At 39.2% G+C, this 19,809-nt stretch overlaps 1 protein-coding gene across 1 annotated transcript in view; it reads right to left on the bottom strand.

Moving 5' to 3' along the window:
- Positions 1 to 762: 762 nt before the first annotated feature.
- Positions 763 to 19,809, bottom strand: part of OSBPL3 (oxysterol binding protein like 3) — a gene marked incomplete at both ends in the record, with an annotated part of 41,617 nt that continues 22,570 nt past the window's right edge. Inside the window, 11 exons of the mRNA XM_084280034.1 lie at positions 763 to 859; positions 1,981 to 2,103; positions 2,678 to 2,804; positions 3,466 to 3,610; positions 4,896 to 5,040; positions 7,017 to 7,095; positions 10,013 to 10,076; positions 12,588 to 12,725; positions 14,763 to 15,013; positions 18,076 to 18,169; positions 18,837 to 18,971. Of these exons, the coding sequence (XP_084136160.1) occupies positions 763 to 859; positions 1,981 to 2,103; positions 2,678 to 2,804; positions 3,466 to 3,610; positions 4,896 to 5,040; positions 7,017 to 7,095; positions 10,013 to 10,076; positions 12,588 to 12,725; positions 14,763 to 15,013; positions 18,076 to 18,169; positions 18,837 to 18,971 (1,398 nt within the window). The remainder of the gene's footprint in view (positions 860 to 1,980; positions 2,104 to 2,677; positions 2,805 to 3,465; positions 3,611 to 4,895; positions 5,041 to 7,016; positions 7,096 to 10,012; positions 10,077 to 12,587; positions 12,726 to 14,762; positions 15,014 to 18,075; positions 18,170 to 18,836; positions 18,972 to 19,809) is intronic.

Below are 19,809 nucleotides of genomic sequence, written 5' to 3'. Positions count from 1 at the left end.
GTCTCCTCCTCTTCCCCTTTTGGGGCTATAAATCTGAAGATTCCCAGTGGAAAATTTTGGCGACTCCTGAATTTCTAGGACTATATTTAGTTGGGTACAGTTTATGTATAAGGCAGTAGAACCACTGATGTAAGTTCAGAACTACCTCTTCCATAATGCTGAGAAGAAAGCTAATAGAAACAAAAGCTTATTTAAATCTTTTCCACAGGCAGAAAAAGATCAGACTTGGATTCCAGCACCAGCTGATAATCTGTTTTAACAATTTACACCAACCCAGAGACAGATGAACTACTCCTTGAACTGTGGAAACCTACTTACAGTTTGAGTTACTAAGGCTTGCAACTCTGAGTTCTCAGCACAGCTAGGAGATGCTGATTCTACTGTCTCCAATGCAATTCAATAAGGCATAAGTTAGCTCAGAACTGACATAATTACATTTTTGGAAGAGTAGTGTAAGAGCTCCTCTTTTCCCTCTCACTGTTAACATTCAGTACTATTTATTAAATACTTTATAAAAAGAAGCTAGGGTATTTGTACATTCAAACAATCACTGCAATAGTCAGAGTAAAGGAAACAAATTATCAGGTTCTAAATTAAGCACAATTCTGGAGCTATGCACACTTGCACACATACACACGCCCCACACATATATTATATGTGTATATATATGTATAGGTGCATATATGTAGATATATTTTATATAGACTTCTTTTAAATCAGATCTGAGAATACAGCACGGAGTTTCTTCACTTAGCTCCTCTTTCACCAGAGGACAGGATTGTCCAGTTTGGAAAACCCAGGTTCTTTTCTAAGGTCCATGTAGGTTCCATTGCTCACCCAGGAGTCATCACTGGATTTCCTATTAAAGATTTAAAAAAAAAAAAAAGTCTTCAATGTAAAGCTTTTCTTTTCCATACATATGCTGTGTAATGCAAGGAAGCACTGTGCACAAACAGCCCATGAACCAGGTGCAGTGCAGTTTGGCACAGCCTTCAAACAAGGTAATACAGGTAAGAGAGTTGAACTGGTACATCTGTACCAGGTCTTGGAGAAGCATCTCAGTGGCCTAGTGTTCAGCTGAGATCACCACTCATATTTCACTGTCACCTGCCATTGCTTAGCACTTAAACTCCAGCCCAGGGTGGGGGGTTTCTTGTGGTCTCAAAGGCAGCTTTGAGTGGAAAATGAAAACTTCCCATTTACCTATCCAAAGATTGCTCCCTGTGGTTACTGCACAGGGTACCTACAGCTGTGAGGTAAGGTGAGACTCTGCACTAGGTATTGTAACCTGAAGGCATCAGTCTGGTTTTAATCCAGTAGGTAACATTTTTGTCACAACAGTAAATAATTCTTTTAAGTGAATCAAGGCTTGTGATTTGCTGAAGAGAGAAACCACTATTGAAAAGCCAGATGCATAATTCATATCTACTCTATACATTTCTTCCTATACAAAAGCCATGTCCTCTCTAGCATTCAGTTTTGTCCTTCAATGGCTGAAGCCTCCTGTTAATTGATTTACAAGAGGAAGAAACAAAGAACCCTCTGAATGATAATTCATTCTTCATGAAATAGGGGAAACATGTTGAAAAACAGCCCTGGAAATGAAGGCTCCAACCCTGCACACTTCTGCACCAGGCAATCCCACTGAAGTCAGCAGAAGTCCAGCAGAGGTAATTAAACTATATCCAGCTACTTCACCTTGCTGGAAAGATGCTACACTCAGGCAAATTCAAAACCTTAAGATTAAATATTGAATGGCATCAAGGCAAGAAAAATTAGAAAGAAATTAATGGATGCACTAATGAAAAAGTAATTTATAAACCCAACTTTTAAGTCTGCAGTGTTTTGCATTGCCAAAGTACAAAAATGAAGAACATAGGAGAAACCTGGAAAAACGGAGCCTGCTCTATAGCAGTTTAAAAACAGATTTATAAGAAGAATTCCAATAAATGATAGTATATGCTAGTTATTATCTAGTACCTGAAAAATCTAGGCTGATGCTCTAGATTGTTTTCTTCTAGCACCTTCCGTCGTTCTCTCTGCAGCTGCTCAATCCTCTGCTTCTGCATTTCAGCTCCTTCAATATTCCCTTCTTCTAAGAACCTGTAGCACCAGGGGTGGCAAGAGACACAATTGGCTACTGTCCTTCATCCTTGTCAGGTCCTCTAGAGCTCCATAATCTAATCCTTAGAGCAGACAGTTCACTGCATTTGAAAGGTAAAGAGCTACATCTACAGATGACTGCACTATCAAAACCCACTTAAGGAAAAGTAACTCTCATAACAAGCTCAGTCTCCTCATTACATTCTTTTCCTTGGAAGTCAGCAACGGTACAAATTCCATCACAGAAAGATATTTCAAGTGTCTCAGTTTCTGGCTGTTCAAACACAGCGTGCTCAACATCTAGTAGCTGAACTACTGAAGCGTTAACATCTTTGGAAAGGCAGTTATTCAAAAACTTCAGCATTCAAAAATCAATTGTAGGAAACACTGGTCCATAATGAGCAGAGACTGTCAATTGATAAGTGATGAAAAGGTCTATTTCAGCTGCACATTAATATAAAGATGGAAGCACACTACAGGTATCTATACAAGATAGTGTGGATCTTAGGGCAAAGTGAGCATACAGAGATTAAAAAATATTTGAGGAAGATATTTAAGAGGGAAAACTTGTTACCTTTGGTCCGGCCTAAAACGTGTGTCAGTGGATGGGAGTAGTGACCTCGTTTGCAGATCCAGTTCGTTTAACTCCAGTGCAAACTGAGTAAATCCATACCACTGCTCGTAATCTTTAGGCATTGGATCTACAGAAGAGAGTACAGTCAGCATTCCAATGAAAAGCTTTTGTATTTAGAGGGAAAATTCTGAGCTCCCTTAAGTCAGTTGCTCATCTCTCAACCATGGTCTCAGTTCTGGGAGAATAGAAGGTTTTTAAATAATGTGACAAAGGAGAACATTCCCCTTCATAACTGCACTGTAACAAAACATACTTCTGCTCCCTCAGCTGAATCATAGCACAACTGTGATGAAGGCCATGCTATTATCATAGTGTTTTTTCAAACTACAGTAGACAAAATCCAAGTTTGGGAGAAGTTCAGATAGGGCTGTCATTATACACTTGAGCTTTGTGAGCTATCCTCCCATGTTTAATAAAATACACCACACCTCTCAACAAAAATAGTGAGGAGCTTAGTTCCTTTTTTTTTTCTTTCCCTTTTAGAGTCCTCAATACCCACTTCCAGCCCAAATACAAAAATGAGAGAGAATGGACAAAATGCAGGAAACTGTGGAATTAAGTTCTCCATATTATTTAAGTTAAATGATATAGTCTAAATTTTAAATGCTTGTCAAAAATCTAATATTCCACATAGAAACAGCAAGGTGAGGCCTAGTAGAGATGAAAGTAGTAATCTTATTTTCAAGCAGATCTTAAGGTCTGTTCCATTTGCCATTCTGATCACTAACTTGCTCTCCATATGCAGTTTGAAGATGAAGTCGTCCCACAGTATAAACTGTCATGCCACTTCCCAAAGAGCCGGTGCACAACTTTCCCAGCTTTATCCATGACGCTGCCTTCAATCTCATGTGCATTTGGACTCCAGTATTTTGCCTAGGGTTAGAAGTGGCAAGGAGAAAAAGGTCCATCAGAGATCAGGTGTGAGTGTTTTTGCCATGTCAGCAGCACCTTGCTATAGAGCAGCCTTTTCCCTGAGGTGTGCATTGGAGTATCATATGCAAACAGCTTCTGTTAGTACCAGCAATCAGATTATTAAAATACTAGTGTTGAAAACTGCATTTATTTAGTTTGTGGGTTTTTTTAGGGGCAGTACTAGGTGAAGGATAGCTGATCTTGAATATTACCCAATGACAGGTTACACTGACTTCTGACTTAAATTATCAACATTTTCCCCAAATTTACAGAAGAGGATGAGTAGGAATCAACATAGTTAAGCTCTGCTATAAACAATTTATAGTATCCAAGACATAAGATTTGCAGGCTTTCCAGCTTAAAATTTGAGCTCTAAACATCCTCTGCAACTCTGCCAGTACTTTACAATATATTCAAATAAGTATTTGGAGAAAAAAAAATAGCCTAATGCTTCTTAAAATGCACAAAGTACTCAGGAAAAGCAGCAAGAAAATGAAACTTTCCTTCTGCTACTGAGCATGCCATGCTGCAGAGTTATGCCAAAGTACTTAGCTTATATCCATATGTTCTGTTCCCATGTAAATCACAGCCCTTCTTCAGCAAATACAGAAAATGCAGGTTGCATGCTTTGCAAAGGTATTTCTCAGGTTAGAAATTCTGGGATCACTTTAGGTTTTCACTGATTTTCTTTCACTAGGAAGAAATCATCCATTGCCAAAAAGTAATTTTAATTTCAGTTATAAGGGTATTTCCTGAGGAAGTCATGTCCTGATGCCTTCTACTGAAGCTTTGGGTAACACCACCACCTCTCACTTAAGGTGAGAGGGGCTAGAAAGAGCACTGGGTGAAGCACCACACACAAGCTTCTAAGGCTGCTGTATGAATGCGATCACAGCACACGCCGATGGGTTAGGAGGCGGCACGTGGTAAACCACTGTCAATAGACACCTTGTGCCTACCTCTCTCCTCAAACACACAGTAGATTTTTCATCATATTGCTTCCTCTTCTTTCCCAACACTTTTCTGCATCTCAGGTGGAATCACCCAAGAAATCTGTTCAGTCTCTTTCTTGTTTGGAGCTGCCTAGTGAGCAGCAGTTCCTTCAGAGCTACGTTTCTCAAAGATCACACGTAATTAGAGCAGAACAATAGGAAAATACAGCTTGTAAGCACTTGTGCTTCAGCACAGACCATCCACTCGCTGCTGTGTGTGCTGGAAAAGGCACTGTCAACATTACTGTGGTTACCTTTATGAAAGTTAGCTTGCAGTAACAAGTGTCATCATTCAGGTTTTTGATGATGATCTCTCCGTAGTGTTCAATCCATCTTTGCCCACTTAAGATGTTATGGATGCAAGATGTCACCTTGTTCCATGCAAAATGGTCTTTAAAACTGTAAGAAAAAAAACAACACAAAAGAAAAAAAATCTCATGCTGTGTTCAAATGAGCTTGGGGGGGGAGGGGGACACACAGAAATTTGCAAAGAGAACTTGACCAGAAAAACCCCATAAAACTTTTTTTTTCTTTCTATAATTCCTCATCATCTTATCCCACATTTTCTCAAAACCAAACCCTGTAACAACAGTCCTGTTTCCCAGAAAACCCTTTCCACTTCTGAAATAAACTTTGGTCTTGGATTCAGTTTTCTGTCAATTTACTTGTCCCTCTTTAACAGTTCTAAGTTTTCAAAAGGAATCATTCTAACATCATCTACTGGATGAAATACCCAGTTCGCAGCTGCTAACACTGTCACTACTAAAAATATAAGGACATGAGCCAAAGGACCCATCAGAAGACTTGAGTGGAATAAGCTTGGCTCAAGCTCTCAAGGCTGAGCCTATGTGTGTGTTTTAGGCAAGAGTAGAAGTTTTGACCAGGTAATACAAGATGCAGTTGCACACTGGAAGACAGCAGACAGGGAGAGATGAACAAATGCCCGTAACACAACATCATACCTTTCATTAAAAAGCAGATGCTCTTATAAAACAGCTTCATAAAACCTCACGAAAAGGAAAACCTCATGAAGAGATAAAATATTCTACAGCTTGTTCTGGTGATTGACAGCCAAGTTGCTACTGGTAAGGTAAACTTGCATAGCACCCCCTTCCTGATAGCAACTGCCTTGCACACATCCCATGAGGATATTAGAAAGTTCCCTTGCCTCCCCTTAAACACCTGCTTTGTGAGAGCACAGACAAGGGCAGTTTTTAGACTAGCACATACAAGGCCGATTTACCCCACAGTAACTTGCTTTCCTGCCCCTACCTGCAGGTCACATGCTCTATCATGTAGGCTAAAAATACTGTATTTGCTCCAAAAATAACCTTAATACAAACGCTTCACTTTTGTCTATAGCCTCAGTACTCTTTTTGTGCTAAATTCTGTATCAGGTACGTACAGATACAAACCAGCACACAGCTTCTGAGCCCACACTCACATCTTAAAGATCTTTCACTCCACAGCATAGGTTACCCACTAAAGAACACAACTTGCTTTATCCGTTACTTTTTGGATACTATCCTAGTAAACCACAATATTACCCACTTAAAAGAAAAAGGCAGGCTTACTTGCTTAGTCTGGTAAGTGGTAGGTTCTTGGGTTAATTTTCATTTTTGTTTTTCAGATAGAAGATTAATTTTTTAGACTCTTTGGAAAACAGATTTAATCTGAACACCACACAACCTTCAGACCTCTGCTGCTGCAAACATGATGGATATAGGCCAAATTTATGGGATTTTAATTGTTGATCTATAATGGGCACTGTGACAAGACAGCATAAGAACACTGCAGATTTTTGTTATTATATTTTTGAAATTAAACTGTACTCAACACTTAGCTACAGTGGCTGCTTAATTCCTTGGGTAATAAACACCAGATATGCAACTCATTCTGTTTATCACTTACAATAATTGTTTGTGCCGTGACGGTGGCTGTTGGCCTCACCTACAGATCAGGACCCTGTGGTGTTTGGGTCCGTACAAAAAAAGGTACAAAAGACAGTAACAATGCCCCCTCCCCCAAAGTCATATTCGAGCAAGAGAATTCATAGCTTCCTCTAGCCTGCAGTTTTTCCCTCCTAGTTTAAAATGCATGAAGCCTGAAATTCAACTGAAGTATGAAAATACCACCTCTGCTTTTTTCAAGACACATAGAAGTGATGTTTTTTATTTCCCCTTTTGATTTTATAACCTTTGGAAGAGTTTGTGCTTCTGTTTTTCATTTGGTGGGGTTTTTCTCCCCCATCCCTTAAACTAAATCACAATCACCAGTTCTTCCAGAGGTCTAATACGGCACAATGCAGCTTGTTCTCATCTAGATCATCGTGGCTCCGGTGCGCGCGAGCAGCAATGTAGGGCTGCAGCACTTACGCTGGAAGAGTTACATGTGTTGTACCAACTGGAACAATTTCCATGGACTTCCCCCAGAATTTGTTTTTCCATCTTACATCTGAAACAGGAAGAGGGTGAAAAAGAAAAAAGAAAAATGTTTATCAGTCATAGGCAGGGGTGAATCAGTTTATTTCTGGGTTCTACTTAAATTTTGAGAAATAAATATTAAAAAGCACAGCTTAATAAAAGTGTTCCAAGAATGCTGTGGATCTTCAAACATGGTTTGGGGTTTGTTTTTGTATTTTCATTATGTTATTGGTTATTTAAATAGCATAGTAACAGAAGTTTTAAAGTCCTCCCAAAGATTTTTTCAAAAGAGAGGAATTTGAACACGCTACAGACAGAAGATATTTCTCTGCAATTCAGTTGCTGGTGAATGAACAGACATTTCCAAAAACAAAGCAGAATTTTAAATACAAAAATACAGCAACTAAGAACATCCACAATGAAGAAGCAAGAGAATGTTTCAAAAGGCACAAAATTGCAGAGGGCTTTAGTCCACCTTCCTCTGTGAGTTTAACTGGCCTTTTAAAATCTTGTATGAATCACAGAAAGACGTGTCCCAGTCTCACGTCAGTTCTCAAAAAGGAGACATTTCAATGCAAGTTTAAACCAAATCTATTGAGCAAAAACAGCTGGAAGAAAAAGAAACATGGACAGAGAAGCACAGCAGAAGGGTTATAGAGTTAAATTAGGCTACATAACCACACTGTAACTTTCATAGTAACTTCAGAGCTCAGGGGAATAGTGTCCTTGATGGGACACTAGGAACTCCATTTCCTGCTTATTCTGATAGAGGAGAAAAATAATTTCTCATCTGAAAAAGGTGCAAGGAAATCCAAACCAGTGTTCCCTATTTAATAGCAGGGGGAAGCTGTTATGCTGGCTGAGAGATAGGTGCTCAAACTGTAGTTAGGAGATGACATAATCTCCTCAGTACGTATGTTTAAGTGACAGGACTCAGCTACACCAAGCTGCCTACCGCTGCAAAGGCTGGAATGGGACACAAGGAAAAAAGTATCTTTTTATTATCACTTGCAAGGACAACTTATTTTTTTTAAAATGTTGAAGCTTGATGCCAGGCCAGCGTCTTTAGTGACAGTGTTGTGATTCCTGTACTGCACTATAAGAGATCCAAAACTACCTTGACTATGATGATGCTAAGGTGAATTCTGTACCAGCTCTTCCATCCTACTGCAGAAGGAAGGGCAAAGGCACATCCTGCTGAGTCTAACAGTTAAATTTATTATCAGACTGTCCTCCCAAATGGCACAGTTCTCCCACAGAGACATGGGGAACATCTTGGGAACCAGCATGTAACCTGATCATACAAAAATTTTAGGACAGCTAAGAAAAGCTGAGTATTAATTTCAAAGCTGCGCTCAGAGTAATTCAGGCACAGATGCTGTAATAGCTGCAACCTTCTACTCTGCATTTCCATTCTTCATGTGTCCACACTCTTAACAAAAATCAGTCTCAGCTTCCTAATAACTGTCTCTGTCAGAACCCAGTCTTCTGCCTCACTAGAGATTATCAAGAGATTTCTTGATGTTGAAACAGATGAACTAAGGACTGTGTCTGGTGGGGCAACAGCACTACCGTGGCAATTTTGCTGAGAAGTCTCTCTCCTTTTCAACTATAGAAATAACACAGTAAGTGAAAAGACCTTTGCACACAGAAGTTACCTCATTGACAAGCTGTCTTTATGATTCATTTGATGTTAATCTTCCCACATAACTTAACATAACCCCATAAACAAGGGTCCCATAACAAAAGGTATTTAAAAGTTGCCTTTGTATTGGAAAAAAATAATGATTTAGACCTCCCATAAAGCTCAGCTAGCCAGAAACAAACCCCCCAAATGCTGCAGTACCCTGCATCTCCTTTGCTCATCAAGACCAAATCTCAGACTCTCTCACTGATCAGTCTTAGCTCCCATCTTCACAGAAGAGCTATGTTCTCTCATTTCAAGTGTTTGAATGATAAGCATTGTCAAGATCTGTTAAACTAATCAGTCTCATCAGTTTTCATCAAGACAGGCTGCCATCTAGTCTTGAAGTATTCAATTACTAAATACAGTTTTGGCCACCTCTGCTTTTTGGCCAAGAACAACATTACTCCTGTCCCTGTAGTTGTTTACGAAGTGAAACGTTATATTGCATAATGTATTATACTGAATATCACCCAGACGAATGACAGAGTTCCAATTTCTGCTCAGTATGGCTCCATCTGTAATAACTATAATCAAGTCAAGAGTCAATCATAACAGAATTAAAGGTTATAATATTGGCTACAGTGCGAATTGACAAACTTCTGGGTGAAGGACTTTAACTGAGTTAAAAGGCATGGTTATGTTCTCTGATCATTCCAGAAATATCTAACTGCATGGGCACTGTGACCAGCTGACTTCAGCAGCATCACACAGCAAACAAAGCTCCAAAACAGTTATATTGTGTTTTAAAAAAAGTTAGTAACCAGACAGCACGAAATCTTACAGATTGTAATAATGCCAGCAGAGAAAGACACAGTAAATATATTTATCCTTGCTGTTATGTTCATTTGGGGAATTTTTTTTTTACCAGAACAGGCTTACAAGATCTGCCAAGGCTCAGGATTTAACTTCTTGTTTTTCAAGCTGTGTTTTAGCTTGTTTGTTTTAAAGAGCTTGAGGTGCAACTCTTCTTTACTAAAGAACATCCACTCAAAACCAAACCTGATCATAAAAAAATGCTGATATTTTTAAATAATAATAATAATGATAATAATAATAATAATCGTTATTAACCCCCCCCTTGAACATCTTTATAATGGCAGGACACCCAAGTAAGAAGCATGCATGTAAGTATATGCTAGCATTTCTTAATGCCATTCTAATACAATTTAAGAAGGGGCTTTCTCTTTCCCAGTTTCTGGATATGTCATGTTAAACAACCAATGAAATAATATAAACACTGTAAAGGAAATGATAGAGTTACCTTGCCAAAACGCAAAATTCACTGACTCAGCATGGCATGCAGAAATAGGTGGATGGTGACTGACCTAAGAGCAAGACAAGAAAAGAGGGGGGCGGGGAAAAAATGATGGACATGTTAACACTTGAACATTAACTTCGATTTGGATTTTCCCCACCTTCCTTTCACATACCTGGCACTTACGAACTGTACATTTACTTTCTCTTTGCAGTTGTGCCCTGGAGGGGGAGTCAGTGAGATTTATAAGGTGCTGAGACAGAAGCCCTGACAGAAACGGGAAGCACTTCTTTCAAAAGGTCTGAGAATTGTGTTCATCGAGTGAAGATATAACTAGGTATTTTACACACTGTCTCTAATGTGATAATTACATCTACTTTTTGAGCCCCCTTAATACATTAAAAGAAGCTGCATTTTAGGTGCAGAGACAAAAATAATTAAAGAAGCTCTAACCAAGCACACCGCAGTTCGTCAGCTGGGGGCAACACCACATACATGAGTTAGGGCAGCTACCAAAATGGCAAAGTAAGGACTATGAGTAAATAAAGAAACACACACAGTGCAGATTATTAAAAGGGAACAGTAAATAACACAATAACTTTACAAAGTGAAAGCAGCCACTTCTCCCTGGCCGGCTGTAAATTCTCCCCTCTGGGTGAACATGATTAACAACTGACCAGGACCAACTCTTTGATGTGTAATGCCTACTGTTCTTTTCACAGACAACTTTATTTTCAAGTCAAATTGCTACTTCCCACTATGAATTTAATTTCTTAACCACCTACATGGCTCACATGCAGTTTTACTTCCTTCTTGGTTAGTCATTGTGCAAATCTTACCAGCCTTTTTTTCTGCAGTTATTTACCGAACATCCTTGACTTGGTTTTAAAACAGAAACAGAAGAGTACTAATTAGTCACAGTGATGCCCTAATCTACCAAGAGCAACACACTCTCACACACTGCACCCAGATTAACCCCAGATGTCATTATAATTCATGGGTTAAACTTAGGTCTCACTTAAACTGTTATAATTCCAGGGTAAGGTCATGGAGCTAAGTGAAGCTATTCTAATCTCATTCTAGTAATAGAGCAGAATCTCTGGTCTTTTCTACATTGGTGCATTTACATGCTATCTGCACTAGCAAGTCATCTAGAGTAAGCATCAAAATGCTTGCACAAACAAGCAGTAAGCAACAGCTCCTGATGCAAACATAAATATTCAACGCTTGCAAACTGCATGCAATTTCTTTCCTCCTACACTGCCCTCCCTTCCTAATAATCCTCAATCCCATACTATTACAATAACTTTACCCCTCTATAAATTTATGTAACTTATTGCATGTATTAGGGCAACAGTCATTAACAGCCCAAGCCCCATCATGTATTAGGGCTATTATTATCATGTACTACTACTTCTAAAAAGTAGCCTCTGTACTGATTTATCCGATATTCAGCTGAAAATCCCTTCCTTTAATTCATTCTAACATTAAGCTCAGTACCAAACTGTATTTACCTCTGCAGTGCTCTGTGCACATCATCTTGGAACTGAAGTAACAGAGTGAAGAACCAGATACATTACTTGAACTATAAACTTGATTCTTGGCTTTGACGGTTTTGTTCGTCCCTCCCTGTCCTTATTTTTACTCTTGCCTGTGACATTTGCCAAGACTAAGGCAAGATAACATAGCCCTATGCTTTGTCAGTTCTAAACCATAATGTAGAAAGTTCAGAGATGTATCTTCATAATATATCTTCAGAGATGGTCAAAGCCACTTTTTACTTCCTAAAGGAAGCCCCTTAGAAGGCTTTCTCTCATCAAATTTCTATGCTGCATACCCTTGCCTACTGAACTTGATGTAACTTTTTTATTTCTCGACAGAACAAGATAGCTTTCAATCATTCTTACTATGCTAGGGACCAGATTATTTTAAACTTTATCTCTTTTTAACATATGTCTCAGGGTTAGCAATTTTGATAATTTGGCTGGTTTAAATTTAGTATTTTTCACCCATAGTTAATTATCCTCCCATTGGGGAATTATCTTCATAAGCACTCAGACCTTGATGCATGGTATACATCTTTCACTTACAAGGTACCTGATTTGAAAAGCTTAGCCCATGAAGTATTTGGGCAGAAAGCAGAAATATTCACAGTGCCACAGGATATACTAATGGCTGACTGACTTGCACAGGGGAAATATTAAACAGCTGAAGATACAGTATTTGTAATGATTGCACACAAAAGAAAGTGACAAGAATGTGAATGCCTGTTGCAGCCACGCTCAGATTTCAGCATGGGGAATCACGCTTTACTTAACCAAGTTATCTAGTTGCTGGAGCAGGCAGCCTGCCAGCCTTTGCTTCTTGAGTGTCAGCTGTTGGTTGTCATGTTCCATCCCAGAGTTAGCAGATTTTCCTCAAAACCCAATTTCCCTCATTTATAATTCTGCAAAGCCTCCTGAGTTTTGCTGGGCTCAGGCTACGTAAAGCAGTTTTCAATGTTGCTTAATGCCAGCCATGCTGGAATTTAGAATGAAGCAGTGCATCAGGTAGCCAGTCCAAGGGTTGCAGTGTACAGTACCTGTTCCGCAAAGAACTGGAAGCCCTTGTCTTCACGAATACATTCATAGGTTTCTCCAAGCACAGGATTAAATGGTTTACTTCCAGCTCTGTAGTAACTGGATGCGTATGCAGAGACTGCAAATGCAGCTATATACACCTAGGAGTAATGTGGAGTTTCAGTTAATTAGCTTACCACAGCCTCACACCACTTGTGCTATACATTCTGATTTAACAGAAGAAAAAAAGACAAATAAAAGGTTTTGTCCTGACCCTGATGGTGTTTTTTCATCCTTTGCAGGCTACAGGCACGCATGCCTCCTGCAATCCAAGCACTAGCTCTTGCACTAGGCAATTACTCAGTTTTCAGAGTCATTCAGTGGTCCAGGAATGGAGTTACTGAGGTCAAACACTGCAATTTTCATCAACTGTAAACAACATTTCTGAAAGCTGTTTGAAACCACTTAGCATTCTGCCACACAGTTCAAAGCAGTGACCTTAGAGATCACTGATAAGAGTTTGGATTCTAACTGGCTTTTATAGTTATGGTCTGTGATTCTATGGATCTACCAACTATCCTGTTCCTAGACATATCCAATACTTCCTGTGCTGAGTTTTCACCAAGTTTGACATTTCTAATGCAGTTTGAATCGAACTGGCTATTATCTACTGTGTGCTATTACCCAATCATAACATTCCTCTTGGTTATGATTGAGACACAGGTAACAAACCCAAAGTTATGCAGCCAACTCAAGCATAATTACTCCTAAACATGAGGAATTAGAATTTGTGGTTCTTCAATTTGCGTCTCTCTTGTACTATTTTTTCCTCCCTTTCCCTCATCTTTTGAGAGCATAGATGGTCTCCTTTCACAATTTCAGAAACTGAATCCACTTCAGAACGGCTCTTTTATGAACTAGTACAATTACTATGCAACAGCTAGTATTAATTTTCCCTCAGGCAAAGAATACTCCATTCCGAGGTAATTTCCAGATGCTTGGGTGTGGGAAGAAGGGAAAAGACTTCTTTTCACTCCCTTATGAGCAACTACCGCTCATTTCCTTTTCCTTTCAACATATGTTCTCAAGAGAACAAAAGAAGCTACACAGCTAAAACCCCAGTTAATAGCCACACACAGTCAGGAGGTGAGAATAGACACTAAATTGTAACCCTTGCAATGTCAGGATGGAGCAAGAGGCTTCTAAAACGGTACTTACAACATGACTATTTACATTAATAACTTCATTTTAAGATAAAATATACTGAGTTGCAAAGGCTTAATTCAGTTTAAGGGATACTTAAAACACTGGAACAAGTTGTCCAGAGAGGCTGTGGAAGCCCCATTCCTGAAGGCATTTAAGGCCAGGTTGGATGGGGCTTTGGGCACCCTGGTCTAGGGAGAGGTGTCCCTGCCCATGGCAGGGGGTTAGAACTCGATGATCTTTGAGGTCCCTTCCAATACAAAGCATTCTATGATTTTATGATTCTATGACAACCCACAGCTTCCGTTTAAGAGAATTTAGAGAGTTTAAATCGTTTATTTATGGGCTTAAATATTAAGTGGCTCTTGTGCACCTGGAAGCAGAACAATCAAAAAGCTTTTTTCTCTTGTCCTTTTGCCAAATGCTGAACTCAGGGTTCTGCACTGGCAGAAGATGACACCACTGTACCACATACATTCATATTGCCTGGTTTTGAGATCCTGAACATTATGGATCAAGACCAAACTTTCACAAAGCCAGTTAATAAAATCAATGCAGTTCATGTAGTTAGTAGAATACAGTAGTGTAGGGCTGGAAGATCCAGCATCCTCTATGCACAAACGTGTTGCCAGATTAGACACCCTAAAAAAAGATACACTGTAGAGAGTTTGCACTTGAGAAGCATATTAGTTCAACCCCCTGCCCCCTCCTTTTTGCTGTAATTTCTTAATCTTACTAAGAGCTGCAAAACATAACTAAGCTACTACGATATTTAAACTTGCAGGACAGCAAGGTACTTGAGGAGACTTCCTGACAAAGCAACAAAAATTATGCAGAAAAGTCAAAAATAGTGAGTATGTACAGAGACACATTTGGAAAATCTGCCTCTCAGCTTGGAAAAGTGGAACAGAGTATCTTCATTTCTTCTGTAGATTGTTTTTCTATTTATTCTGATTATACTGAACGTTAGTAAGTATTTGGAATAGTATATTTACCATCCGTTCAAAGGGGTTAGAGGTATGCGCTGCTTTATCTAGTAGTTGACTGTACTCCAGCTCCTCACAGAGACGCTGAAGGGTGTTGAGTGGCTCGTTTAATTCAACAGGCATGGCCACTTTGGAGAGATCCTTTCCTATGTTATTTCTCAGGATATTCCATAGGCTGATGTTACTTGTATTAGGACATGGAGCTGGTAAGCATGTTCTCCGTTTAGAATTGCATCCAATTCCACTTTCAGAAATACAATCTGAAAAGGAAGGAAGTGTCAGAACAAGTCAATTCACTGTTTGCTTAGTTCCAGCCCCTTTGCAAACATACATTAAAATGCAACCATCTTTTTGCTGTCAAAACTTCCTTCCACCCTCGCAATTCATTCAAGTATTTCACTTGTGGTTTGAAGATAGCCTGCTATAAAAGTGATAAAATTAAGAACAAGATTTTAATTTCTGTATGTTGTTAACTGCCAAGTACAAGAGATGCGCAAAAAATTTACCTTCCTTCCCTGTAAAGGCTTTAAGAAATGTTCAGGCTTTCAACTGAATATAAAAGAACAAATATTTTAGCTATTTCATTTGTACCAGAGATGGATTCCGATCTGTTTAAATGACAGACAACCTCCCTCCTTGACAAAGCTTCAATTAAGTTGACAGTTCTCAGAAGGCAAGGCGTAACTTACAGATCCAAGCATAACAACTCCTCCTACCTTTCCTACTTCTTTGAAAACTCCTACCAGGGAAATTTACTGCACTGTGGATTTGCATGCAGGCTTTTCCGCAGTGCTCCCCATAATGCTTAGTTTTTTAAAAAGATTAGTGATGTTAGGTTTTAGACACTCCCATACACTGGCAGAAAAAGGGCCTGTTTTCAAGGTGGAAAAGATGAAGCAACTGAGGAGCTATAGGTTTACCGAAGATAAAAAAAAACACCCAAACCCCAAAATGATGTCAAGAGTCCTTGACATGAATATCTGAGGTTTGTGTTGCTATGACACAGTAATTGGAACAGGATAAATAGTTCTAAGTGTGTCATGAAATGATTGGTGGCATAACCAAAATAGAGCTACAAGCTTCTGCAACAGACTCTAGTCTGAAGCGATTACACTGCTTAACTGTACATCAATCTTCTTTCAAAGAGAATACAGTTGCCACTACAAGAACATAGTTTATCTTTATACATCCTTGAAAGCATGTAGGAAGCTCTTGCCCGAGAATCAGTTGGAGACACTCAGGTGTGTAGCCCAACTCTGTTAGCCCCTGTCCTCACCAGACTTTCCTCACACACCTTTGTCTTGGAGGAATTAAAACAGCACTGAGCAGCACATCCTTCCTGGGCTGCACATGCCCAAAGAATCACTGCCCCTAAGTGCATGATTTCAACCAGTATTTCCTCTGCTGCTTCACTGACATAACCATGATACCAGCAGTGCTTCTAACAGTGACAAAATACAGGTAACCACAAGGCCTAACTTCTCCATCAGCGCCATGTGTGCTGTCCTGTGCCCTGGATAGAGGTTTTCAAGTGTAATCAGCAGCCTCAAAGTTTTGAGGAAACTTTCCAGGAAAGTTTCCATCTTTCCTACCACCCACAAATTTAAGGTCCTGATATCTCACACGATGACTTCTTACTGTAACAAAGATAAGTGAACTATTTGCAGTCTAGAGCCTCTCTCTTTCATTTTGCATAAAATGGCATGGGCACTATGAATCAAAAATTCTACCTGGAACAATTACGCTGTTAGGAGTTAAGAGGTTGGCTCCTATACTTCCCTCTTGGAATAATTTGTTTATTACCAGAAGAGGTCAAAAAGAAGGATGCCTCCTTAGATTCCTCTCCAGAGATCCATCAGTCCTGAGGTAAGATGAAAATGCTAAAAATTTATCCTCATTCAAAGAGGTCTTGAAATGGGATTTGGCTATGTCTTTTGACAGGTTCTGAGTGAAAGTGGGATACTAATTGACTGAACTATGTATCTGGACCAGCCCACTAATTTGGATAAACTAGTGACACAACAGAGTAGAGAAACAACTAAAATATTCAGATATCAAATTTTGTATACAGTGAAGTTTGCCCACCCTCAACAAAAAGCAAAGCCCATGCCGTCTCATTTGCAAGAGCGACTACAAATGGCAAGCAGCAGTGCTGAAGGAGGTTGTAACATCTGACCTCCAGCTACAGTCAGTGACTTTTGAGGCCAGACTGGACAATTATCATCATCTGGTCTGACCTTCTACATTACAGCGGCCAGAGGATTTTATCATAATCCCACAATTTATGGTTCAGCCCTGTGGGAAAAAGACATCCCGTTTGCTATTAATGGGAGTGGCAGGCTGCCCAAAGCACAGAAGTAGCAGGTAACAGAAGCACGTGGAGGTGCTGCTAATACCAAAGAGCTTCAGTAATAGTCTCTGTTACATGATGTTGAACAGCCACTTTAGTACCGTTTTCCAAGGTTCAGATAATGAGGAAAAAAACCCAAAACCCAAACCTATCTGCATTCTCTCCTACCTTTCACAAACAAAAATCTTTATTTTTTAAATAGTTACAGAATACAACAGATCTCCAGGCACTTAAAACTACCCGAGTTCACAGGGATCCATGGTTCCTGGAAACAATCAGGAAGCAGCTGCTAGCAAGAAACCACCGTTCAGCATTTTTGAAGATAAAAATATATTGATCTCGTGGTAAGAACGTTGTGGTTAGCTGAAAGGAGTTGAAGGCACAAAGCCAATTAGTCTGTTATGACAAATTCTTCTCCCTCTTTCTTTAATTCTATCTCTAATTAGCAAGACAGTTAAATAAGCATATGTACTAACAAGATTATCATGATTAAAACATGCAAAAAAGAAATCCTTATGGTCATACATCAGCCTTGCCAGCGTGTAATTATTCTCATGTTCCTTTAAACACTGAGTTATGCTGAAAACAACAGAACTGTGAATGGGGCTGTTAAATCACAGACTGACAAGAAGAAAATTACTTGTTAAAAGAAGCAGCCAGGCCTTGATACTTTGAAAAATCCTATGGCCATGAAAGGAATTGAAAAGGAATGGGAGTTGCACTAAAGAGGGCAAGAAAATAGCTGTTTCTCTGCTGATAAAGAACCGCCATCTGCTTAATCAACAGTGTCCAGGCCCTGCTAATCAGATTAGCCAGAATACATTTTTCAAAACCAACTTGAAGTTGTAAGAGAAAGAAAACACAAGCTGGTCACATCTCAAAACCTGCAATATCAGATATTTTTTTTTCTTCTCTTACTAGAAAAGTCCCAAACAAAATTCAAGACATGGTATAATAAAACACCAAACTTACCTAAAGTTTGTCTTTCGTTCTCTATGTCATTACTTAGGTTATCTTCTGAAACATTATCACTGATATCACTTACATATGAGTCATCATCTGATACCTGAGTGGGGGGTGGGAAAATAACCAAGATACATCACTCATTAAAATACCCCATTTGCACACAAAAATGTATTTTCAGCTGGAATTATTTTAATTGGTTTGAACTGTTTAAACTGTGTTTCTGTACTACAGGAAAGTACTAGGAAGTCCTAAGATGACACAGTTCAAGTTTGGGAGCGATCATCAACATTGAAAAATTAGCTATTCCTTTAATGGAGATATGCTTCATCTTGGCCCCACAGCTAAGAAGGCTCCTCATAGCAAAAGCCAAGGTTTTACAGAGTCCGAGAGAGGTGGCAAAATGAGCTATTGTGTTTCAATATGCATGACACCTACCCCAAGGTACATACAGGTACCACAAAGACAGGTGATACAGCTTCTTAAGCACCTGCTCTCAAGGCAGACCATACAATATACACAGTATCTGCAGACTAGCTAGCTAATTGCCATTTGCCTCAATGTGCATACAAGACTTCTGCATAATAATTGTATTTTATCGTGAAGATACAATGACAAGAAATAAAAACATCCAGCATATTCATTTCTACATGTCTGGAAAAATTTAATTTTCTGGCAGTCATCTGATGTGCAGTTACTGCTCAGAAAGTCTGCACATCAGTAGCAGATAAGAAACTACTCCAGAATTATGCCAATCTTAATGCTCAGACCTCATTTTCTGAAGAGCTAGCAGACAGTAGGACTTCCTGGGCATCAAAAAATTCTGTGAGAGAGTCAGCTATCGACAGTCTGCTTTCATTGGAGACCTGGTGAACCAGACCTCTGCTTTCTTCTCTCGAATTCTCCTGTTTAAAAGAAATTAAAAGTTTTGAGAGAAGTACCACCAAAACAGCATTCATGCATGCAGTTCCACAGTCACATAACTTAAAGGGCTGTAAAACACTAGGAGAAGATTGCACATGCTCCTCTTCAACTTAATGAAAGGTTGCATGTGTTTCAAAGAGGGATTTAAAACCAAAGTAAAACAGAAGAAGAAAAGAGGAGAAGGAAAAAAGCAATGCATGTTCTGGAAATAAGTTATAGTGTTGTATGTACTTTTTAATTAAAAAAAAAAAAAAATCAACAATGCATTGATGTGTGTGATTTAGATAAATATACAAAGTCCCCAAAGAAGAAAACTCCCATCTCTTTATATTATATCCTATATTCACATTCCTTTCTGATCATAGCAAATGAATTAAATCTTTTCCTCCCAGGACTTGCTTAATGCAAAGTCTGTGGTGCAGTGCCACACCAAATTCTGAAGGGCAAAGTTCCTTTCCATATAACAGCAATGCTTTCTTAGCTCTCTTGCTTCACTAATTTTCCATGCTGTGTTTTGGCTAGTTTTCCTTCGTATCCACACCTGAAATAGCTCTCCATCAACCAAACCAAGCACATTATCAAAGCCACATAAGTGCCATAGCTTTTGCTGCTACAGGCACCTTTGACCACTGCAGGGATCTCAGTAACTCTTCCCATGGAAGCTATAGAGCTCGCTGCTGCAAGCAGACTTTGAAAAAGTGGCCTAGCAAAGGTGGAGTGATACTTGGTTCATTCTGTAGGTGCAGTAAAAAGTGTGTTGGAGAAGATTGTGCACTATTTTCTTTCCCTGATAACTCCACCAATGCCAAGGAAAAGAGC

Source organism: Gallinula chloropus (genome assembly GCF_964237585.1).
Source record: "Gallinula chloropus genome assembly, chromosome: 2".
Classification (NCBI taxonomy): Eukaryota; Metazoa; Chordata; class Aves; order Gruiformes; family Rallidae; genus Gallinula; species Gallinula chloropus.
The sequence above is the reverse complement of the archived record's forward strand: the minus strand, read 5'-3'. Positions and strand labels throughout refer to the sequence as shown.